This window comes from Periplaneta americana, chromosome 1 (genome assembly GCF_040183065.1).
Source record: "Periplaneta americana isolate PAMFEO1 chromosome 1, P.americana_PAMFEO1_priV1, whole genome shotgun sequence".
Classification (NCBI taxonomy): Eukaryota; Metazoa; Arthropoda; class Insecta; order Blattodea; family Blattidae; genus Periplaneta; species Periplaneta americana.
Window position 1 is genome coordinate 87,395,172 of NC_091117.1, and position 26,504 is coordinate 87,421,675.

A 26,504-nucleotide genomic window follows, 5' to 3' on the forward strand; every position below is an offset into this window, starting at 1 on the left:
AGAGAGAGTCGTGCGATGTTTGAGGCTTTGAAGGTGAGAGGATGCAAGAGAGAGAGAGAGACAGAGAGTGGGAAGAAGGGGATGGATATCATACAACAATAATTAACATGACTGTTACACTTGTTTGTTTCAGTAAGCGAGCCGTCAGAGGACGTCGTCATTTTCCGTAACGAACATAGCAGGCAACGAAACACGCGAAGGACCGCACAACGGAACTGAATGAGGAAGAAACGGTTCCATCTTTTAAACAAAACGGGATGGAAAATAACAATTTCATCATCGGAAAGTTCGACAAGCTTCGCAAACTGTAAAAGTGCCTCCGTATAATAACTTTCAAGAGTAAATCCAGTGCTCGGCCAGAAGCGAAACGGGGAAGAGCGCAAAAACATTATCTGCTGCGTCTTGGAGAAGTTGAACCATCTTCCAGGGCAAGAGATCTGTTTGATATTTATTGGGTGGCAAACTGCTTTAAATCTCAACGGGCATTTATCACGTACTAAATGCTTCATCGCCGAGTTCCTATATAGATAACGTCTAACTCTAAAATAGAAATAAGAATTCTGCCCTCGTCGACGATCTTGTGCGTCAGGAGGCGTAATTGAGGCCAACACCTGAATGTAGCAGAAGGCAGAAGCAGTTTGAGAGATCGGGCTTGTCTGCAACATAAGATATAATCCTTCAACATAGCAGCAATGTCCAGTCAAAATCGAGGCCAACAAGTCACGTGGTATTAGCAAGTATTACTACTTGTTGTTCCTTTTCATCTACTACGGAGCCTTAGGGAGGACAAGCGCTCTCTCAGGTGTGTCCATTCTAAACACATTCCATTAGTTCTCTTTCGCTCGTTGTCGGTGATACAACGACAGCGACAAAGATTCGAGACATGAAAGACACGAGTGGTAAATTTTAAGTGTTTGTGTGAAGTGCTGCCATTGTGTCTACTTAAAGGTGATTGATGACGTAACGAAGAAAAATGTTTGAACCTGCTGCTAAACAAATGTGTGAAGTTAGTGTTACTATAAAGTGTTGAAGAATGTGTTATCGTTGAATCTTCGTTATTGATGCTTGCAAATAAGAAGAGAAACGACTGTGGTGTGTGAGGATATGACAAGTTATGGCCTTGAAAAATTACGGTTATTTCGTAGAATTAAATGAGTTGAAACAAGAAATAAATATTTTTAAAAACAAGGGCGGATAGTGCTTATAGAAGAAACTTGCGTGCGCGGATTTTGTTTTATCGGTTTCGTGGACAGTGACAATAAATCATTTTTACAACCGTAAGGACTGTTAAGTGGGAATGACTTGGGACGTATGACGGTGAATTTTATTTAAATAATATTTGTAAAAAAAAGAAAAATGTTTTCAAGGTCACGTACCTGAATTCAAACACAATTTTACTCCTGACGACAATCAAGTAATGGCATTAAGAATGAGGAAGGACATCAAGAAGTCGTCATACTACGTTTGGTTTTTGGGTGCCCAAGAATCAAAAGGTCTTCGAGGTGCCGAATACATCCACCCGGTAGTGAAGAGTTTGGTACAGCGTGAACGAGATGTGGAACCGTTCAAAGTCACTCTCCAGGTCAGCCACAAGGGACTCAAAATCATTCAGAACATTCCTCCAGCAGCCACCGCGGCTGGGGGTAAACCTACCAGTAAGAGCAGCAAGCCCGAGGTTATAAAGCACTTCATCCCGCACCACGCGGTGACCTGCGTCCTGCAGGACGAGGACATCGTATCCTGTATACTGCTGCTGTATAATCCTGTCACGAAATGCCCCGTCCACGTCCACGCGTACAGGTGTGACTCTGTGGAGACAGCAGAGATCCTCAGAGGGCAGTTGCAGACCCTCATCGAGCGCCCCGAGAATCAGAAGAAGCTGGGCGAGATCGAGACGCGGCTCAGGGCTAAGGGGCTGCTCTTGCCGCCACCTTCGCAGTCCTCGCGACCCGCCCCCAACTCCTCCGCAAGACGCGTTCACAGCGGAGGCGGAGGTTCTGACGGCCGTAGCACAAGCACTAGGGAGTCGGAATCCTCAGGAGGTTCCTCCTCTGAGCGGCTGAGCGGTGTGGGAGGACACCAGGAGAGGATCGCAAACCTGTACGATTCCCTAGCCGCCGAGCTGAGGGAGAAACTCGGCGCAGGGAACGACGGAAAGGGCCGGCATCAGCACGCCCCCATACTGCTGCCTCCCCGGGATTACGACACCGTGCACCGTCAGAAGGGCAACCTCACGGCTATCGACCTGAGGCGATGTCTCAACTCCAATATAGTAGGGGTGAATGTGAAAAACACGCGGAACCTTGCCGAGAATGGCGGGCCGTCCGGAACCCAGGCGGGTGGCAACACCAACGTGTCCGGACAGTCCGGGAGGGTTGCTGGTTCCAGCGGAGGTTCCAGCGGCATCGGTTCAGATCACGCGCCCAGCCCGGATGCGCAGGACAGGGAGTCTGATCCCAGATACCTCGACAACCAGTCTTCTTCAGGTAAGTGACAGCCAGCATGAAATAATACATTTTAGCTTATGGTTGTTGTCATTGCCATTATCATTGTAATCACCCGCAACCCTATTCTACAGTTTCATATCAATGTTTGGACAAGTTTTTTCATCCTGACATTAGTAACGTAGAATTGAAAAGGTATTCTTAAGTGAACCATTTAAAGTGTGTTGCATTTCGATCTACAACATTGCGAATGTCGGTCATAACAATTTTCGAATTTACTTTTTCCATTATATATAAATATAATTTATTGCCTATTGATATCTAGCTATATTTTCTTCCCGTAAGTTTAATTTAGCCACTTTGAACAGACTTCGTCTCTCTTACACATCATCCACGTAAGGTACTTAGCTTTCAAAGAAGTGTCAACATAATAAAAATTTAATTTCTTCAACGTTTAGGAATTGAATTGCTCCGTACAAATTTGATCCGAACAAATGTAACTTTTCGTTATACAGAGAAATTTTATAATGCTTTTTTGTTCGGATCAGATTAATGCAGATTTAAAGGGCAAAACTAAAATTCTTTCAATAATTTATTACCGTAATACACTACTCTCGTAAAATGACCCAGCATATTGGAAATTAAATTAAATCAATGGCTTTCCCAAAACACGCTATGAAATGTTTCATATAAAACAATTTTTATCTTGAAAATGAAGCAAAAACGGGCAAAATTGTACTAAAATATTTTCTTTAAAATATCTAAATCAATAACTCCCTGAAATGACATTACTTATGGTTCAGCCTGTATGTATATGTATATATATGTATATGTACAAATATATCTGCTATATTTTGTATTATAGTTTATGATATTGACACAGTAATTGTGTGTTCAGTGGGCAACGTGGCAAATTACATCAAATTTTATTGCAAAAATGAGGCAGCTCCATTATTGGTTTATATTTTACTCCTTCCTAAATTGCTGATTATAATAAATGACTGGGTGATAAAATGAACCTCCTAGGTACCTAGGACATACTCTGAAAAGGGAAAGAATCTCAGTTAAAATTTCAATTTTTTAGAATGTTTTTATAGTTTTCCACAAATTTGTAAAAGTGGAGCTACCTTGTATTTGCAGGGAGCCCTTCCATTACAGTTAGTAACTAAATTCATATTATTAAATAAGGAAGAGAATGTTTTAAAATCTATACATTTATTTACTTAAACTGACTAGAGAAACAAAAACAAGGGTTAGTAGCGTATGTCCTAACAAGAAATGAAGAACGGCCACCAAAATGTTAATATTTCTTTAATCTGAAGAGTTAAGAATGTAAATATTCATTTTTTGATAATGGGAACAATCTATAATTGGTATTTCGAAATTTATTGCTAGTTGAATCGACAGGTAAACACCTTATACGGCATGATATAAAAAAAAACCTTCGCTACTGGCGAATTACAGTGTTTGTTCGAAACTCCGGATTAATTAAAGGGAAACATTCTGAAAGATGATGATGGCAATAACAGGGACAGCGAGTCTGTATAACTTCTTCTGAAACTGGGGTGCTATGATGAGATAAGAGAGCGAAAATGATAGATCTATTAAGTAATTTAATCTCAACTGTAAATTATCTGTTTCAACTTAACCATACATTATTTTCATATTCTGTATTACTCAGTTTATTGTCGTGCACACAAGTACCACCCAAGTTCAGTATCGATATTTCCATTCAATGTTTATTAGGCTTTGTTTTCACATACCTGCAGCGTTACGGTGCATGAAATGATACATATCCACGTTCTGTCGTACAGCTCTTTCTGCAAGAAACACTCTTGTCTTAAAACGCCAACTTCTGCTTGATAATTAGGTCGGACCGTTTGTCAGAAAAGGTTCAGATCACGTCTTCCCTCATTTCATCAGAATTCTCCGAATCTGACAAGTAGTGTTAACATTCTGTATTAACATAGTGAACCGTACGTCTTGTGCAAATAATACTTAGACTAGTACAACAGCTTTAAGAGTGACTACATAATGTTAATTAGTATAACATGAAATAAGAAGAAATTAAAAAAAAAAATTAACAGGGCGAAAATGCTAAATATTTTGGTTGCACCTGAAATGGTGGAATTTATAGTTTACCTGCAGTTTATTGCATTTAAGTCTGCAATAAATTTGCATTACAGAAGTTTTATTTTATATAAAATTAAAGCTTCCAACTGCAGATCAAATAGCAAAGCTTGGGACTTCAAATCTAGTGTTATGGAAGTTGGACATTTATTTCAACCTCATAACAAGTAAGTTATGATCCTCGTCTTGCAATTCTTTTTGTATTGTCCTAAAAGGTAGTCTTATGCTATGTCAACCACTTTTAAATGGAGTCGTGTCACATGTCATTATCTAGTAATGATACACAGCAGTGAGGACAGAAATTGTATCGAGTTTGAAAGCAAATGTTCATGATTCAAATAATGCCTAGGATAGCATTATTATTATTATTCTTATTATTATTATTATTATTACTATTATTATATAGGTTTACAATGCATAAGAGCATCTGAGTTCAATTTTTACACTTTTATCTTCTTCCTCCAACTTCCTGTATCCTTTCATTCCCATTCTTGTAGTCCTCTTTTTTCCATTGCTTTCTTAATTTCCTGCAACCATATTTGAGATCTATTTCTTCCTCTCTTTCTGCATCATCTTATTCTTACACCAATACTATCTGATGATGCGCAAACAATGATGTGTATAAAGTTTCTCCTCCAATATGTAAATATTTAGTAAATACGGTAAAATTATTCCAATATGGTACTGGATATTTTAAGCAAGAGTGATCACTTGGTCCAATAATAGACCTACGCACGAGTAAATTTTTGCAACAGAAACACGCAGCTCTTATTAAAGACTAAACCAGATTTAAAGAAAACAATATTATTATAGAAACATCAATTTTAAGACTTGCTATCTTTTACGGTGATGTACTGAAATTGTTTTTATAGATTAATCTAATTCATTATAAAATCAGATTCATTGTTATAACCACAATCATAAAGTTTTTCATCACCTGGCCTAGTTGCCTCATAAGTGGTGCCTTGCTGGTATCACTTGTGAGTTTCAGACCTGTCTTCGGACAGTTGACTAAACTACAACAGCAACAAATACATTTTCATTCTATTATCGGAGTTTGATCGAAAATTACATGCAATGAATAGCGGTGGAAAACAAAACAAGAAACCCGTAACACTGTAGGCTATAGTTCTATAGTGAAGTAAATTCTACTAGCATGACCACGTAACACTACGACGTGACCAGATATGCACTGGACAGGAATCTCTATGGTACAAAACTGAGGGATGGGATATGAATTAGGGCCTACATGGCGAAGGATTTTGAACTAAGAGATATTTGAAGGCTTGGTTTGAAGGTGAATATATTATCTAGCAGCAGACTTGATAGTGGTTTTGTCTGTAGCTCATGTTTCTTAATGGATTAGCACGAACGACGAAGAAAAAAAAAAGAACATTTTCTAATTCTGTTAATTTCCTTGATAACTTCGAATTTTTCAAGCATTTATTGCCGAGCTTTCAGGAATGTTTGTCCGAACATTTTCGTCCAATACAACATTTCGTGCAAATTTCTATGACTAACACATGAAGTCCAGTGAAATAAGTCCATAGCATTTTAGTTCAAGAGTAAATTTCGTCCAGAAATATTTAGTCCACAAAAATTTAGTTCAATATTCATATTGTCCAATCATGATTGATTTTGGATATTCATATACTAGAAGCACATTTTAAACAGATATATATATATATATATATATATATATATATGACGAAATTACACATAATACTAAAATGACATGGACGAAAGATTTGCGGAAAATATTGGAACCAGGACAAACATGTAACTGGACAAACGTAAAATTAAGACCAAATTACGAATGGACGAAAACGTAATGGACTAACATTCTTCTAACCATTGCCGGTATATATTCATTGCTCCATTGGAATACCTTGTTAGTTGTTCTATACAGCCAATACTGAATTCTATTGAGAGAAAATAAACGTAAAACATTCATAAATCTGCTAGAAATTACGTCACGATACCAAGTAGCAGTTACGAAATAAATAGTCGACGTCTAGACTGTTACGTTATGTCTCAAAGCTCAAATAAAATGCGCGGTTACAAATTAAAATTCTTTTAATTTAAAACTGTACTCAAGTAAGAAGCCAATCTATTAAATTTTAAACAGGTTTTTTTACATAACAAACCATTGACTACAAAGAAAGAATATGAACAAGCTTTCAAAACATAGCTGTGAGCTGTAAAAGAATGACAGTTGAATTGTTAACAAGCACGTCGATGGTAATGTTTAGGTTTGTACTTGGAAAAGCCATCGCAGATTGCTTCGAGGCTCGGAGTTTTAAATTGGCGCATCGCGAAGAAGTATCACACTATCAGATGTCGATTAATTAGAATTCGAACCAGTTACGAATACAAGGAAGCGGTAGGGAATATTTTATAGGCCAGGCAATAAATGTGGTCACCCAGATCCTATTTATTAGTTTCTTTTACTCTTCACCGCTCGCACTTGTGACTGTCGGAGAATGTATTAGTTACCTCTGCTTTTTTATTGCATTAAGTCTGTCAACTGCAGAATCCTTTAACATGTAAGTTTAATAAATACATCAGCTAATGCACAGAGAGATTCTGGGACAAATTTTCTATCTTGTCATTCTTATTTCATCGTTATTACGAAAAACGACATAAATATATATATATATATATATATATATATATATATATATATATACAGTATTTATTTATTTATTTATTTATTTTTAAACTGCAAAAGCTCATACATAGAACAAATTGACATAAATAACAAAAAAAAAAAAAAGAAATTGATTATTTATGTACAACAATAAACCGCAACTATAACAAAACAGCTAGGCCTATAGGCCATATCCCTACAATTTATGATGGAGGTAAAGTAGTAAAGTAGTAACGCCAAGGATGAAATAGCGCTGAAGTAGTTTCGGTGATTTTGAAAGTGAAAATCGTTTAATATACAATTTTTTTTGTGGAGACGCAGTTGAACGTCATGCAAGGCATAACAAAATCCTAAACTAATCAAACCGAACCTGTCACAGATTTGTATATGCAAGGTATATAAGCGGAGTACGAAGGAAACTACCTCAGCGCTAGTTTAGCCTCAATTTTTAAGTGGACATAGAAAATTCGAATCTAACTGATATTTAGAAAATTCTTACTTCACGTCGGCTTCGGTAGCGTAGTTGGTAAAGCGCTGGCCTTCTATGCTCAAGATTGCGAGTTCGATCCAGGCCCAGGTCGATGGCATTTAAGTGTGTTTAAATGCGGCAGGCTCATGTCAGTAGATTTACTGGCATGTAAAAGAACTCCTGAGGGACAAAATTCTGGCACATCGGCGACGCTGATATAACCTCTGCAGTTGCGAGCGTCATTAAATAAACCATAATTAAAATTGTTTACTTCACTTTCGACCGTCAAATATTTGTTGCACCAAATGATATCTTTCATACATCCTGATAATTGTGCTGTCTTGTCAGTTTGCTTCTTTGCTTCTGCTGTTTGACTGATTTTTCTTAGTTGTTTATTTAAAGACGCTGTATCAACTACTGGGTTATTTAGCGTCTCGATAGCGAGATAGTATTTGGCGAGATGAGGCAGAGGATTCTACATAGGTTACCCGACACTCGCCTTCCGGTTGAGAAAACCTTCGAAAACCCCAAACCAGATAATCAGTCCAAGCGGGAATCGAACCCGCACCCGAGCGCAACTCCGGATCGGCAGCCAAGCGCCTGAGCTACGCCAGTTTGTTGCCCAAATAATTAAAATTCTCATACCTGATAGACAATTTTTCGTTCCACTTCTAATTTGCATGTTATTGGTGCATTCGAAATTCTTATGTACAGTAGGCCTATATATTAGGTTCTATTCGTATTACTTCCCATATTATTACTTTAAGCAGCTGTGCTGAAGCAAGTAAAGGTTAAAATTGGTATATAATCGGTATAGTAGAATGAAGCCACGTAGTAGGCTATAAGCAGTGCTGTCATGGTAATTTTTTTCTTGGCCGTACCCCTCATCCTTTGTTTTCTCCCTTGAAATATATTTTACTCTCCTCTTTCTATCTCTCCGACTGTCATTTAATGATTTTTTAATATTAAAGAAGTAAAGAAATTGTTTTGCTTAACATTTTAATTGTACAACAAGCTTGCTTTAAAGAATACACCATGTAGCACCACCATAGATGCACACTTGTCTCGATCAATCTTGGGGTGTGTAGTTGCAGCACTTCTTGTTTTTCAACCATTATTTTATATAATTCTGGATTCCAGTGCTGCAGAAGTGAACAATTTTTGTTTATGAACATCAAACAAAATACATTAGGAACAGCAAGAGATGATCTAAGATTTGTACAGATCTCCGCGTACAAAACGTAGGCACCTATATGCCGTATGGCTCTGTACAGACAAAATTTTCTTTTCCCCATACGATTAATTAAATAAATTGTAGGTTCCTATACGATGTATGATCCCGTATGGCCTCCATGACAGCACTGGCTACAAGAGAAAAATGGAGGCCTATATGAAGCCGGAAAAGGTTGACGAGACCAAGTAATTTGTCTTATGTATGTTTCTGCAGTGAGTTTGTGATGGTTTCACAACTGTTTGAAAACTCTTCCGACCTCAAGTACTACGCATGATCAGCGAAAAAAAATTTCAAACCATCCCTGCACGAATGCTCATGTACTATAAAATTATTTATTAATCTAGTATATTGAAGATGTAATCAAATTTCACAGTATATTTTAATAACCAAATATAGATACACACAGAAATATAAAATCTCAATGCAAAAACTACGCGTCTGCCAGTCCAATGGATAAAGGTAAAACAGAACTATCTCAACGCGCTTGTCTCAATGTGATTTGTGATTGGTTTGCGCTTGATCTGTAAATTTTTTCTGACCGTCTGTAAATGATTTGATGACGGTTATATATGATGCAAGAACGCCTGCCTCTAATCAGTAAAGGTGCTATTCATAGACATTTCGCAGCACGCGCTACGAGCGTACTAAGCTAGCCCCGACTATCCACTGGTTACTTGTACAGAATTCAAATCATATCCTATCGCTAACACTGGTTTATGAATACGATAAACGCTGATCATCCACCGGAAACCCGCGCTAAAAATGTCTATGAATACGGCCCTAAGTAATCAGAGTTTGAAGTTATCGCTTCACGAACAGTAAAGTCGATGTGCGCATGCTCATGACGGTTGGAAACTGCTACAAAAACAAACCCATTATTATGTATTAAATATTATACAGCTGCTGCTACTGAGATGACGATGATGACAGAAGCATGCGTAAAGCCTCGTTCACACTTTTCGAGTAACTTGAATTCAAGTAACTTGATTCGATGAACTTGAAAATTGTGAACTACAGTATGTTTTAAGTTGACTTGAAGTCAAGTAACGGCTTGAATTCAAGTTTCAAATGAAGGTGAATCCCTTTCTACTTTCTACTTCACTTGGAAGGGCACTTGAAACAACTTGAAGAGTGTGAACGTCACTTGATAACTTGAATTCAAGAAGAAATACGCGGGAATTTAAATTAACAGCTGTTTTAAGAGCGTTAAATTAACAGCTGATTGTTTTTCTGTTCTACTGGGAACGTAAAAATAATAGGAAACAATAGTAAGAGAAATAATGATCAAAGATTTGAGCTTCTGAAGTTGTATAAAATTCACGAAGGCCTGTGGATTATAGAAACTGCAACGTTTTGTGACAGACATGCAAAGGAAGCTGCTAAGGAAAAGTTCATTGAGGAATTAAACAGCAGAGATTTTAACGTGGACACAGACGAGATATGAAAGATAATTTAAAACCATTAAACTATAGATAGAGAAAAAGTGAGAAAGATGGGAGTGTTTCTTGAAGGAATGACATTTTTCCGTCGTAACTCGCATAGTTCAATGTGGCTGATAGATTTTTTTTGGGAACTTTAACAGCTTCAAGATAATTTTCAATTATGATAAATCAGACCTGCTTATATTTTATTACATTTACATGAAGAATTATTAAATCTGTTTGAATGTTTCACTTATTCTATTTGTAATGGTCAATGGTCGTGTATTTCTCTTACTAATCTAATTTATAACCCATACTGAACAACGCGTCTTCCATGTCTTCAATATATTTATCATTTCCCTGGCACGGAGGCCTGCTACTAAAGAAATGCCTGATTGCAAAACTCCCATCGACGCCATTTTATCCTACTTGAAACAAAATAGCTTGAATTTGTCTGAACTACAACTTGAATTCAGGTAACTTGAAATCACGTGACTTTAATTCAAGCTACTTGAAAAGTGTGAACGATGCTTTAGGTAAAAAACAATCTTCGAAATGTCATCCAAGCATTTTAGCGACTTCTGTGTAACCACAATGGATGGTGTGCGTTGTAAGTTCAGAAATTTTATTCTGTGTTTGGGCCATGAAGGCTTTGGCTGAAACCGAACGCTCGCCAGGTTGCCGACCCCTGTTTGAGATTGGACGCAGTATCGTCAAGGAGGACCGGGGGCAAGGTCCTGACACGAGACCCAAACACCTAAGTTATTGAGGCGTTTAATACAGATCACATGTCGTGATGGAGGTTGAGATGAAGCCTTGTTATTCAGGAACGGTCCACTAACTGCCTTCCCATCCTTGAAAGGTTGTTTGGATTTTGGAATGTGATCCTAACGCAATAGGTAACGGCCGAAATGTTTGAAGGCATTGTGTAATGGTACAAGAATATAAAAACACCTGGGTATGTACAAAAATATCACATTTTCTACTTCTAAATTTGTTTCGAATTCAATATTTACCATTACAACCAGACGCAGGATGCGTGTGTATCTTTCATTAAACGATAAAAGAGGGCTTGAAAATTAATTTGAGCGGGCTGGAGTAATTTGGGTATAAAACAGCCTTTTTAAGTTTAGAGACCCATAGCCTGTTACCATGATAAATTTTGCAGTCAGTTTTTTTATATGTTAGCACTGTGACTTTCTAGAATGATTCTATTGCATTTTCAAGTATGTTGGACTCTTTTTATTAACAGTAATCTCACTAGAGGTTTTGATTTATCTAGAGAAAATAAAAACTCGAGTGGGGTTTAATTGACTATTACAGGATTAGAAGAAAGTATATAAAGATTAGAAGTAACGAAGTACTCTACACATCGCTTTTATATTCAAATAACTTAAGTAGTTCTTTCTTGCAAATTTAGTCTTTCAGGTAAGGCTCCCTGTAAAGCAGATTTGAATAATTTCAAGGGAAAAATTGTTCCAACCGAGCTACCCGGGAACTCCACCCGATACCATCTCAACTTTTCCCTTTACAACAATTTTTCCCTTGAAATTATTTAGTTCTTTCTTTCTCAACTGATGTCACATATGGTCAAACTAAATTGATAGATTTTAAAATTTACATGAAAACAATTTTGTTTCTTTTTAAATGTATTTTTACTAGAAAATAGCTCATTTTTCATTCAAATTTGAGTATTGTAGTCCAGCCTCTAGAGATTATGACAAAGGACAAGTGTACAAAATTTGAATGAAATCAAACGGTTCTTGAGATATCAGGTTTTTTGTATCGAGAAATGTAATTATGAGTCTATAACGTTGGGATATGCTGGTACATCCTGCACTTAAAAGCACCTTCTGCTTATATTACACCCTCCCTGTCAACATATATCTGAAAATTTGGAAATATGTACAGAAAAGTATACTCTGTCGATTGAAACAATGATTTTTTTTTTCAAATTTTTTCACGATTCTTACTGTATAAGCCTCCTTAACTACGGCTTCCAGATGATTAGAACAGCAACTTGTAAGCTTTAAGAGTGAGAACTGGCAACGCTGCATGACTCCACATGGACTTGATAAATAGCTGTCATCTTTTGTACTTCGATTGGCCGGGACGAATGTCATTGGTTTCCAATCGTTTTGTTCATCGCAACTATTTCCAATTTGCAAATCAATTTATTTGTCCACCACAATAATTTCCAATTGCTTTGTCCACTAGAACTATTTCCAACTGCTTTGTTCACCACAATCACTACATTTCCAATTATTTTATCCTCCAAAATTATTAAGAATTGGTTTGTCCATCACAGTTGTTTTCAACTTTTTTGTCTACCATAATTCTCTCACAGATTTGCCAAAGATAGAACAGTAATTAAAATTCGTAAGCAGACTCAGTGTTTTTGGAAATCTAGATACAGAATGTAGCCTAATTATTACTGGCTGGCAATTATAGTTCAGAAACTAAAAGATTTCTTCATAGGATTCGTAAAGTTGGAGACGTGTACAATGAATATACGTAAATATGGAACAGAAAAAGTAGATTTATTGTAAACATCTTCGCGGAGTCACGCCAATTATTAAGTTCGAGGACAAAGTACATCATAAAAAGATGGTAATTTACATCATTGCGTTCGTGTACAACGATATTGAATTAACATTTTACGTCTTCAGTACAGAAAAAAAAAATTCGAACTCTAAGCCAACACATGATGTAAGAGAGATTTAATTGCCACAAGCTGAAAAAAAGAGTTGCAAATGTTATGCAATGTATACAGCCACTTGCGTTTCAATTGTTCATTAGACACTTTTTGTTTTTTGTGAAGCTGACTAGAGGTCTAATAGTTTTTCTGTTGTCAAACGCATCATCTGTAACTAGATATGATTATGCTAACCACACGTGATACATTGATATTAAACTTCGCACTCGAAGCAAGAAGGACACATGTGGATTACTTGTCGAACATGTTACATTATGGTACTTTCTAAACTACTGCCAAAGGCAATAAGCGTTTCCATTAGTGGAATTCTTGTTCGTAACTGACGAATGCAAGTCTAACTTCCGTTTAAGAATTCTCGATTTTGAAGAGAATATTAACAGGAAGTTACAAGACTATTATAATAATACGAACACGTTACAACTGTCAGTATAAAATGCATTAAACGTGTACATTTTCGTCGACATCGTCATCAATAACAACGACAGTGTCTTGTTTCACCCACTGGTCTTCTATCCAGAGGACCCGGGTTCGAACCTCAGGCATAGTCGTGATGGAGTTTGTGGTAGACAAAATAGATTTTGTAGAGAATTTTTTTCCGTTTCCCTTTTGCATTCCACCAACACTGTCATCTTTACCTCATTTCCTCTATCATCTGAAACCCTAAAGGACAAAGTATAGTGAAATAATCGTGAAAAATTAAGAAAAAATACTTTTTTATGTTGGTAATTGTATTTGAATCTTCCAGTTTCATAACATGGTTTGATTTCCTATTTGAGAGCCCTTCAAACTATGTCACGTGACTTTTATATATTGTAATAGAGAAAAAATAAATTGTAAAAATTAGAAAAATATAATGAAAAACAGACGAACTCGTTCTAATCCAAAACCTTCACCGTTCCAAAGTACCAGTCCATATAATCAAATGGGGCAAAACACATGGTGCGCGGGAGAGTTGAGAGAAATGTTTTTTTTTTTTTATTTTAGTGCTTTTTTTTCGATTTTAGAATTTTAAGCAGTTCCTTCAATGAAAAAAGTTCCTTGCACAACAATTATTGTCAGATTGGTTTGAAACTTCTCACAGATGTCAATTAAATATTGATAAATTAAATTTAATTAGCATTTGTATGAAATATTAATATTAAGTTCCTTCGGGGCATATTCATATTGCACTTGGATTAAAATATGCTGGGTAAATTCATGAAATTTCAAAATTTTTTTGTAACTCTCTATTTAGACTGAGCACTAAAATCTAATTAATTTTCATTCTCATGAATATTTTCAAGCTTTTGAGTATATATCAACTAAAATTTTTTAAAAATTTGTCGCAAAGAGCCTTTTTAACGTCGTCAATATAAAATATATTTAAAAAAATATAATTTCAAAACTATCAGCCCTAATGGCAACAAATTTTGTACAGATGACAGTATAGCAGACATGTTTATGTATTTTAAAATTAATAAATTGTAGAAGCTTTAAAAATAACGTAACCGTTCCCTTAATAATGGGCCGGGGTGAAGTTTTGGTAGTAGTACGAGTCTCCGATGCTGAGATGTGATTTAAGAGCTTGGGGTTTCGGGCCCTGGGAGTTATCAGGTAGGCTGCTCGTCTGGGGTGGAAACTGGCTCTGTCAGGGCTGAAACAGAATGGTCCGCCTGTCAGAATCGGATTCACAATGCCACATGGGCCACTAGAACAATCGTCGTATATGATAGGATGCGAGAATGGCCCAATATGAGCCTAATTGCTTGGATACATTCCTTGGTCCTGCCTTGGAAAAGCCAGCCAGACAGCATCAATAAGAGAAGCCGTTCAGATTGAGCCCTTTTGACTTGTTGTGTCCGTCAGCGAGTCTCTTGAAACGAAAGAATAACGTGACTATCCGGCCATGTAGTGAGTGAACAAAGCGTTAGGGGATTGTTCAGAGTACACACAAGAAGAATTATGCATATCCGTCAGTAAAATGTATTTTTCCATTCGTGCTAGCATAGAACCATGATATTTACTAGTTTTGTAGCAAAACTCATAGCAGATAGTTCCAAAAATATACTTGTGAAATAAGCCATTAAGTAAGTTTATGTATGAAAATAAATTCGGGGAAATTTGAAGTCTTTCGTAAATTTTGTTCAATTTTTGTAATTCGTACCATGTGAGTGTGGTAAAGGTAAAGGTATCCCCGTAACATGCCATGAAGGCACTTGGGGGGCATGGCGGTAGAGCCCCATGCTTTCCATGACCTCGGCACTAGAATGAGGTGGTGTGGTCGGCACCACGCTCTGACCGCTTTTACCCCCGGGAAAGACCCAGTACTCAATTTTATAGGAGGCTGAGTGAACCTCGGGGCCGTTCTGAAAGTTTGGCAACGAGAAAAAATCCTGTCACCACCTGGGATCGAACCCCGGACCTTCCAGTCCGTAGTCAGCTGCTCTACCAACTGAGCTGTGAGTGTGAACTGAAATAATTAGGTCATTGATATCAGGAAAAATCACATTTCTGTAACCTACCTCATTTTTAATAGTAGCAACATGAATAACACAATATAGCTGCAAGTCCGAAACGTGACAAGAAAGAATAGAAGAGTAATGAGAAAAGCAGTAACGAGAATAAATGTCCAAAACGTAACAAGAAGAAAATAATCCGAAACGAAGGGAGAAATTTTTTTCCAAAAACAAATGGAACGAGAAAAACATTAAAAAGTAACGAGAAAAACAGTCCAAAACGTGACGAGAAAAGTTCTAAAACGTGACGAGAAAAAAGTCCAAAACTGACGAGGAAAACAGCTCAAAACGTGACGAAAAAAGTCCGAATTGTAAGTAGAAACAAATCTGAATCGTAATAAAAAAGAAGTCCGAAACGTAACGAGACAAAAAAAGTTCGAAAAGTAGCGAGATAAAATTCTCCGAAATATTATTTATTTCTTTGTTATTCTTCTTTACTTCCCTTTACCCGACTTATACATCACGGGAGGTAAGGGAGAGCGATTCACTGGATTGCAAACTAGTCATCTCACAAATGCGGGACCTGATAATGGAATTTGCATGACGCAGGGCCACCGCTGACAGTAAATATTACACAACAATGAACAAACATCCAGTCCCGTGGACGGAAGATATATAGTCGGACCATCGGATCTGTGCCCCCGTAAGATATGCGAACTGAACTCTAATTCCTTCTCAGCCTCGGTAATTCATTTCTCTCCCTGCATTCCTATCTCTCTCTTTTCTATCTCTCTCCCTTTCTGTCCCTCACTACTCACAATTTTGGCCTTCTTGCGGGACAGTTTACAATATTTGCACTTGCAGTCCAGTGTTGTCAACTCAACATGAATACTGTAGCACGGAGTGGCGAAAGAAATATTATTAAGCAAGTACATAATAGCATTTTGCGATGAAGAGAAACAAACAGGTCAATATCTGTTTCCTATAAATCAGGCAACGAAAAGAGCAACTGATATCACAGGTGAGGCTTATTTTATTTCAGTTGATTATGTATTAAAATTACTTACTTAACTAATACTAATAATACAACATTTTATTTAATTTATACAGACAGGTCAGAATCCTAATAAAGAAAATCAGGAGAGAGGGAGTCTGTGCAGGAGATGAAAAGCTAGAATCACCAGGGAAGAACAGACCAAGGGAACTTTTAATTATTGTAGAGGATATGAACCGATGTATTTTAAGAAGAAAGATACAAGAATTTTATACCGTTCAGAAAGAAGTTCCAACATTGAAGAAATTACTGAAGGTTGTGAGAGAAGTAATAATTTACAAGGTTGGAGAGAAAAACTACGGAAAGTGATTCGAGACATGGGATTTAGGTTTAAAAAATGTTGAAACAGAAGATGTATTTTGATTGAAAGAAATAATATTGTAGCATGGAGGACCAGTTATTTATGACACCGTTTGACGGAAGTTTGGCAACATCCCTATTCGGCAAGGTTCGTGGCCTGCTGTTTAACGTGGTGGGAGGAAACAGGTGGAATGGAGTGAGTACAGGCATAAACTTTTCCAAGAACGACGACAACGCTGAAGGGGCACAGATCTGATGGTCCGACAATAGTTATTTCATTCCCCATTGGTTGGAAAATGTACTCGCTATTCACATTGCCACAACAGGGAACTCTCCGAAAGTGCAGACAAAATGTGAAATATAAATACCTTAAGTGAAAAATCTCCTGAAAATAGACAAAAATCGCCGAAACATAACGAGATAAAAATCGCCTATACGTAACGACATAAAAATCGCTGAAACCTAACAAGTTAAAAATCGGCGAAATGTAATGAGACGATACAGAAATGCATTTGTAACTCAGAAACGTAACAGGACAATAATTACGAAACGTTGCAAATAAATTTTTAAAGCAGGATGCTATTCCTAACAGTAATCAGAAAACCATTTCGAAATATTGTCGTTCTTATTGTATGTGTAATATTTAAAAATAGGCTCTTATTTAGGCCTCCTTGTATTTAAAAACTACGTATTATTAAGATATTATGAGATAATTACAAAATGGTTATGAAACAGGCTGGAATGAGAATCTTGCACAAAATAAGTTCTTGGAATAAATATTTTCCAAAACTCGCTTCCTTTGTAACTATAATCTGTGATCGAACCTTTGTTGGAAATCGTGATTTATCTGAGCCCTAAATGAGACTCATTACGCTATAAATACCCATGACATTCGCAGAAAATTAATTTAAAAGCCGATGCAGACATTTATCCTACGCAAGCATTACACCCGTTCGTGTCTCCATCACACATGCAGGCCTCATGTGTGGATGTTTTGCACTTGAAACATCGTGAATTACGTTCATTACTCGCGACAGAACACTGTAATTATTTTAATGACGTCGACGAGGCGATCGAAGTGAGAAAGGAATCGAAGCTGTAGTTAAAATGGTTGATGACGCTTGTGTAAAGATATTGTAAAGGATACAAGGGGTCAAGGATGTAACTACAGGCGTTGCGAAAGAATTGCATGTTCGTACAACATGACTGGGCGAAAAGACAATAATTCTCACTCCTGCACATCTTCTACTTCGTTTAGATTCGTGAGTGTTATAAAGATACCAAGAACATGAAGATTCTTTCTGTTGTTGAATTGCTGTTCGTCAGCTGTACGTAATGCCACTTTTACACTACTGATGAATATTCGTGAAAGAGAATGGACCATCCACAAGATGAATGACGTTTGGAAAATGTCATGGGTCTGTACGCTTCGGTTCACATCAGCATTGTGCACGTTACTCATTTCACTCCTGAATAAAGATTAGGAGGTCAGGTAATCCGTTAGCTGCGATGTGCTACAAAGGAGAGATGAAAATGCGTGTCATTGCTCTAGCCTCGAATGTTTCTCCAGCGAAGAAAATCAAAGTGACGGGTGTTTACAGATAATAACAAATGTGATGTAATGGTACTGTTAATTTAAGGTACGAGTGTACTAGGATTCCTTGTTATGCTTAAATACAGAAGAGATAGCAGCAACTTAGAACACTGAAGTTACGTACCAGATTCGACTGGTCGGTCTTTCATTTGAAATATATATAACGAGGATTGCGTAAGAGTAGTTCCTAAAAGGCTAATTTAGCGTCTATTCAGTGTCGCCAACTACCACCAGATATCACCAAAGAGGGTAAAGTCACAATGCCATTGCTATAATAATAATAATAATAATAATAATAATAATAATAATAATAATAATAATAATACTAATAATAATAATAATAATTAGGGCTAGGATTTTGATGACCTAAAAATCATGAAAAAATGTCCCAAAAACAATGCATTTATGACCTAAAAATCTTTCAAAAATGCCCTAAAAATTGATCATATAATTGACTTAATAGGAAAAGAGGTTTTATACTAAATATTTAGACTAGTAATTAAGTTAAATTTTACATATTTTTTTCTAAGTAGTACACTTTAATTATATTTATATTTATATATGTATGATCCTCCACCTCTGCTTCGGCATTTGGAAATGAGGTCAGCAATCAGCTCGTCGGTCTTGGCCCTTCATGGGCTGTAGCGCCATGGATTTACTTTACTTTTAGTTTCCATGTAATCTACCACAAGGCCACTCTTATCCGGAATTAGCAGGTATAGTGGAATCTATATTGAAGGGGTGATTGGACTGATCCATTACATGGAGTGTACTACGTCAAAATGACAATATTTGTGTAGAAAAACGATTAAAATTTTATGCAAAATAATGGATATTAATGGACAAAATATGTAAAGAAAATATAAAAGAAAATAAACATTATTTTACATTAATAATGGGGATTTATGGCCAAAATTAAATGTAAATGACTAAAAAATGACCGAATAAAACAAAATATGCTCTAATATGTCTTAAAACACTCAGTTTATCACGTAACATATAAATACTAAAGCAGCTATGTTTCTGGCTAACTAGAAAAAAGGTGCAATTTCATCAAAATCCTATCTGTAATAATAATAATAATAATAATAATAATAATAATAATAATAATAATAATAATAATAATAATAATAATAATAATAATATAGTATTAATAATAACGATGTCTTGCTTATTTATTACATCTCATATTTATGTTGGTAGGTGTTTTCTAAAAGTGGTTCAATAATTTGTGAAAGAATATATTTTCCTCTTGGACCTCTCGCATATTATGTTGGTAATTAGTATATTAATATGATGTAATATTAAAATGTATTTTGACAGACAACATGAAATTCATGCTTTGACTACAAGCCCGTAGTCCAGTACACAAGATACAAAGCGTCAGCTTTTCCCGGAAAGGATTTTGTAGTCTTTTAAAATAAACCTCCCTTCACCGCGAACCTTGGATCCAGAAGTAACCACTAACCACTGCGGACAACTTGTAAAAGAAAAAGGAGCAGATGATGATAGAGTGTAAGGCGAAATCGATAGACCTGAAACAAACATCTTTCTCTGCAAATTTTTTCATCGTACTTCTCATACGGGAATTGAATCCCTGGTGCCTTTTATAAGAGACATGTGTGGAATTCGAATGATAGCACACTGAAGAGTGGCGCATGCAAACACGTCGCAACTCTCTCTGTTCGGATCAAACTCCACTTCCGCTTACGCGTATAGAAGTGCTAATTATTTCATAATAGCTTTGCGCGCATTCAAAGATAGTTCAACTTTTACACGCATTATCGACCAGTGAATTAGATGTTTCGAGCCACATGTGGTCTCGCGATTCTTCCGGTATATTAACCCAGCGGTCAGGTAAGACAGACGCATTCTTTCGGCATGAAACTTCATTTCGAATGCTTTGCTTTCAGATAGACAGGTTTCAATCTTGATCTTAAGGATAATACGCTAAATGAGCTTCTCGGAAGAACGTATAGATACAACAATCTTATTTTTATTAAAATGTAATTTATTTACCGACTGATTACTATAGCCGGAAGAACGTATAGATACAACAAATTAAAATGTAATTTATTTACCGACTGATTACTATAGCCAGAAGAACGTATAGATACAACAACCATATTTTTATTAAAAAGTAATTTATTTACCGACTGATTACTATAGTCGGAAGAACGTATAGATACAACAAATTAAAATGTAATTTATTTACCGACTAATTACTACAGTCGGAAGAACGTACAGATACAACAACCATATTTTTATTAAAATGTAACTTATTTTCCGCCTGATTACTATAGTCGGAAGAACGTATAGATACAACAACCACATTTTCATTAAAATGTAATTTATTTACAGACTAATTACTATAGTCGGAAGAACGTATAGATATAACAGCCATATTTTCATTAAAATATAATATTTATTTAGAGACTGATTACTATATTCAACTCATTTCCCACCATACACAAGTATGTTAATAATCTGAGAATATTTAAAATGGATCAATATTTTGTAATGACGATACTTGTTTCAAATAAAATTCAAGTTTTTTCAAAATAAAGAGCTGAATTTCTTGCAGATGTCCAAATGAAATGACAGTTAATCGTTAAATGTAAAAATGCAACCAAAATTCAGGACAATTACAAATTTTTGGAAAACACATACAGGCAGGCTACGGAAAAGATGGCTGGAAGTTTTTCAAGGCACACTTAATGAGACTGGAACAAGCATGATCGTTAGTCTATGATGATGACTGTGATAATTCAGAAGAAAATATCACGTACAGAACAAATAGATTTCTTCCTAAAAATATATAGCCTATCTTTATAGCTTGTACAATGATAAAATAAGAAATGGATTGAAAATGAAAAACATATTAGAGAAACAAGTGAAATATTGTATTTCTACAAATAAAAGATATTCAAGTTATGAAATGAAGAACACGCTTTCAATTTATAGAAAAAGCATAAAGATGGAAATTAGAATCTTGGTACCGATATGTGATGTAGGAGAAGCAGAAAATTAAAACATAAATTTAATTTAAAATTACACAGTGTGTTTCAAAAGTGATGGTCAAAAATATTTGGGACAAACAAGCGAACATTCTCATGGGGGCAGATAAAAAGTTTTTTTTTTTATTTTCTTCCATAATGTTAGTAATGTCAAAACAAGTGCTTATACAAATTTTTGCCACTCGAGCGCAATTACGAGGACCGTAAAAATAAGTTTCCTTGAGGCCGTACGCAGAAAGAAAACACAATTTCATAGAAAGATTTATTGAGACAGATACAGCAATTGTTGGTCTATTATTCAACATATTTTCCACCGGAATTCAGACATTTGTCATACCATGGGATCCAATTTTTGTGTCGTAATGCCTGTGTCGTAGAAGTCTGCCTTCTGTGATCGGAACCAGTGTGTGACAGCCGTCATCACTTCTCTGTCGATTCCATGGTATGACAAATATCTCAATTCCAGTGGCGAAAATGTGAAAAAAAATAGGTCAACAGCTGCTGTAACTATTCCAATAAATTTTTCCAATGAAATTGTGTTTTCTTTCTGTAAAAGGCACCAGAAAATTTTTTACACACTTGTTTTGACATTATTAACATGGTGTAAGAATAATAATAAACTTTTTTATCTCTCTCCATGAGAATGTTTGCTTGTAAGAGGGTTGACGTTACTGGAGAATGGAGAAAGTTACACAACGCAGAATTGCACGCATAGTATTCTTCACCTAACATAATTAGGAACATTAAATCCAAATGTTTGAGATGAGCAGGGCATTTAGCACGTATGGGCGAATCCAGAAATTGCATATAGAATGTTAGTTGGAAGACCTGAGGGAAAAAGACTTTTGGGGAGGCCAAGACATAGATTTTTATTTATTTAAGTAGGTTATTTTAAGACGCTTTATCAACATCTTTGGTTATTTAGCGTCTGAATGAAATGAAGGTGATAATGCCGGTGAAATGAGTCCGGGGTCCAGCACCGAAAGTTACCCAGCATTTGCTCATATTTGGTTGAGGGAAACCCCCGGAAAAAACTCAACCAGGTAACTTGTCCCGACCGGGAATCGAACCTGGGCTACCTGGTTTCGCGGCCAGACGCGCTAGCCGTTACTCCACAGGTGTGGACTCAAGACATAGATGGGAGGATAATATTAAAATAGATTTGGGGAAGGTGGGGGTATGATAGTAGGGACTGGATTAATCTTGCTCAGAATAGGAACAGATGGCGGGCTTGTGTGAGGGCGGCAATGAACCTCCGGGTAACTTAAAATTCAATTGTAAGTAGGTAAACATATATTTTATTACGAAGAAATTTCTTTCTTTCAACTACTGCTATAAGTCTAATAAATATTGAATGCGAGATTTTAGTACATCTCTTTGACGTTGATACTGGCATAATATGAACTGCATGACACAATTGTAATACTTCATGCGGAAAAGTTAGTAGACCAGAGACCCTCAGAAAAATCTGTCCCAGTACAATATCACATTAATAAATAATATACAACCTATTATCACGTTTGTTTTGAAGATGATGCAAGTACGTACATTGGTGCTATAAACCGTTAGGTCAGTTGATAGATTCTGCCCGCGTCAAATTTTAAACCGAGTCACGTTACGCGGTAATAATGGAAGAAAAAACACACGATGCTTCGATACTATGACAACTAGAAAAACTTCTGTAAACGGATTAGTCCATAATATTTCTTTACAGAAATTAGAAGTCATTGCAAAGGTGCAGCGGAGTCCATAAACTCGCCAAATATTCTGTAGTATTGTAGGTTCGCGACACTGTGTATGGTTCCGGGGTATCCGCTTGTCTCTGTGCAGGACTGTACAGTGCTCTATGCTCGTTTCACCCATGCAGCAACACAGCTTCGTGATCATATCGAGACACATTAAGTTCTATGTCGCTTAGTTTCGCACGGCTGAGCCCGAGTTCCTTCTCTCACCTCGTCTTCAGGTACAGACGTCCTACATCTTCATCGCAGACTGCCTAGATGCTATATTGTAGTCATAAGGTAACAATCATCCTTTGTTATTCCTGGAGCGCGATTATCCAATTCAAATGTTGCATTCATATTCAGGACCGAATTTATACATGACAATTTTTTTTCAAGTTCAGATGATAAGCAGAGACAGTGGTTTCCGAACTTTATTGATCGCGAATTCTTTTCGACTCGAAAAAAGATTCATGGATCTTCAAATTAAATTATATTAATCGCTAGATTAATATAGATATAAATTTAATATACCTCCATATTTATATTCTGTACGTGTTTAACACCGACAGTATGTGTACAACTACATTAATTACTAGTCTCCTTATTCCAGCTACCTATAAACTGGAATAAGGTTGTCTGATTCGAAGTATATCTGACGTCACAGCTCTGGTACAGGTACATTCGTAAACAAACTTGTTACGCATCCTCTGCCCTCTTCCTCTAGAAAATCAAAACCGGGACGCAATCATAGTGAGTAGTCGTATCGGTCACTGCTCTTACTACTCGTATTATTTAAATAACTACAATTTTGTAACTGATTGTAGGTTCATTGCAGAGGTAAAATGATTTGGGTAAGAAGCTCAAGCGTGTAATATTGCAGGGCATAGTTGAGGATATTTGAACTAATATTTTCACTGTCAATACAGACAGCATTACACGCAAATTGTGTAAAATAAACTAGAAGTTACAAAAACAGTTCACTGAAAGATAATGCAATACCAAAAGGCGCACAAAGTGTGTCGAACATAATCCAGAAACCAGTGCCATCAAAATCTGAAAATAATGAAGATATTAACTCGATGTTTAGCATGGATTTGTCTAGCCTACCACAATTTTCAGTGCCAACATCCCAATTAATAAATTGAATAACATACATTTTAGGGAATTTCTAGAAAAGTCTTAGAAAATTAGTGGGTTTTCAGTGATGGACGACATATGGAGTATCTTAATGAAACGCGAAAAAATGTCACATTATAGGACTATCCTGTACTACAACATGCACCAATAACGTCATGTGCTACTGAAAGAATTTCTTGCAATATAAAATCATTTCAAGTGACATCTGCATAAGTTCAAGTTCCGTAACTTACGAACGCACGTTATTATTCACTGCAAAGATCACGACGAAAATGAACGTTACGGCTCAAGCAATTGTTTACTAGTATAGCCTCACAGTGTCGGGAGTTGACTGTACTCAACGAACACGCAGCGAGACGCATTTGTTTTTATCCTTATCTGTTGCATTACCTATGTTCGGCGTACTATATACCCAATGTGTCTTTAACTTCAATCTTTAGGTAGCTGGAATACGGAGCCTATTAATAACCATGCATAACCATGAGTTCATAAACATGCAATAGTATTTATGAATTTCAAGTATTTTTTCAGTAATTACATGCATAATTATGAAAAATATACCTTCAAATTGCTAATGTGAAGAATAATTTTCTTTCCTCGTCTCTCAACTCACCCGGTATGACAACTCTGTAGCATTTTCATTGTCGGTTTTCGCACTTTTCATCAACGTGTTCCATCTCTGTTTTAACCCTTCAAGTTTACTTTAAAAAAATGTATGTTCTTGTTCTTACATTCGGGATGGTTTCTTTCCAAATGTGTACGCAATTTTGCGGGCAATAAAGGACTGTTACTTAATACTTTGTTACGTAGCACACAAAGAACGTCCGGAGCAATTGTATTGTCCATATATGTAAATACAAGAGTCAAATATGATTAATCATATTTTCGTATTTTGATTGATTCACCCATTTTGAAATTAGCAGCACTGGTGTGTGATACATGACAAGGTGATCGACTGGTTTCTGAATTTGTAGAATTGTAATTTTTATCGTCTCTTATTGGCCATCGATTCATTGAGACAACACTGTAAAATATGAAAATTAAAATTATTCGTAAAATTAAATTAATATTATGTTTGGAATGAAAGACACGTGGTTATTAACACACAGTTAAACACGAACACCGCACATAAGCCTGCTCGTTCGTATTGAACGAATAAAAACTGACTTCACAATAAAAGCAGCATAAACAGAACTTGTGCACAACAATGGACGGAATTAGTTTATTTTAAAAATTACGTGTCAAAATTTATGACTGACTAAATAACAATGTGAGTCAAATTTATTTTACAATTAAGACATTAAGTCAAGAAGCACATTTACAACAACTTATTCTTACACTGTTGGTCTCGAGACAAGAAACTGGAAACTTTCACGCACACCAAGCACTTAAGAACTAACTAATAGGCTATCTCCCACTCTCGCCAAGCAGACAAAAATTTTTCATTGGAATTGACTACCTTAACTGAATAAAGTCGTGCTTTTTTACAAAGCTTGAAGGCCAACTCACGCAAGGGTACAATCGTGTACAGTACTGTACACTCGCGTTGAGAAAAACGGTAGTATTATACAGTATGTAATTTATTTCAAAACATGTATTACAACCGCGGATCATCTGGGATCCTCTGGGATCCGCGGAGCACACTTTGGGAACCAGTGGACAGAAATTATAGAATTATGAAAAAGCTTACATGATGAAGTAATGAAGCACAGTAAGTTATGTTTGTTTCTCTACATTTTAATTAGTGCCAAGGAATTATTGTTATAATAATAATAATAATAATAATAATAATAATAATAATAATAATAATAATAATAATAATAATACGGAAATATTTGGGCCGGCAAAAAATCAAAATCTGGAAGAACAGGAAATGAAATTATAACGAAGGTAAATTTAAAGAACCAGATATAATGAAAGGACACCTCAGATGGAGTGATCATGTTACGAATTGTCAGAGAAAAATAATAACTAAGTTATGAATATATATACCGAAAAAGAACATGAGATCTTCCAAAATTACGTTATTTAGTTCATTAAACTTAGATTATGACCCCGATGTTTGAGTACGTAATTAAAATAGTTACTAGAATTTGAACTGAAGCGGCTAATCAAATATATATCAAATGTATACATGATTAGCTGCTTCAATTATAAAAAAAAATATATATATCCTTAT

At 36.0% G+C, this 26,504-nt stretch overlaps 1 protein-coding gene across 3 annotated transcripts in view; it reads left to right on the forward strand.

The window, feature by feature from the left end:
- The window catches only part of LOC138697996 (uncharacterized), a 500,028-nt gene that overhangs the window by 212,985 nt on the left and 260,539 nt on the right, over positions 1-26,504 (forward strand). For all 3 annotated transcript variants that reach the window (XM_069823660.1, XM_069823671.1, XM_069823650.1), the window contains one exon: positions 134-2,486. In XM_069823660.1, the coding sequence (XP_069679761.1) occupies positions 1,418-2,486 (1,069 nt within the window). In that variant the 5' untranslated portion in view covers positions 134-1,417. The remainder of the gene's footprint in view (positions 1-133; positions 2,487-26,504) is intronic.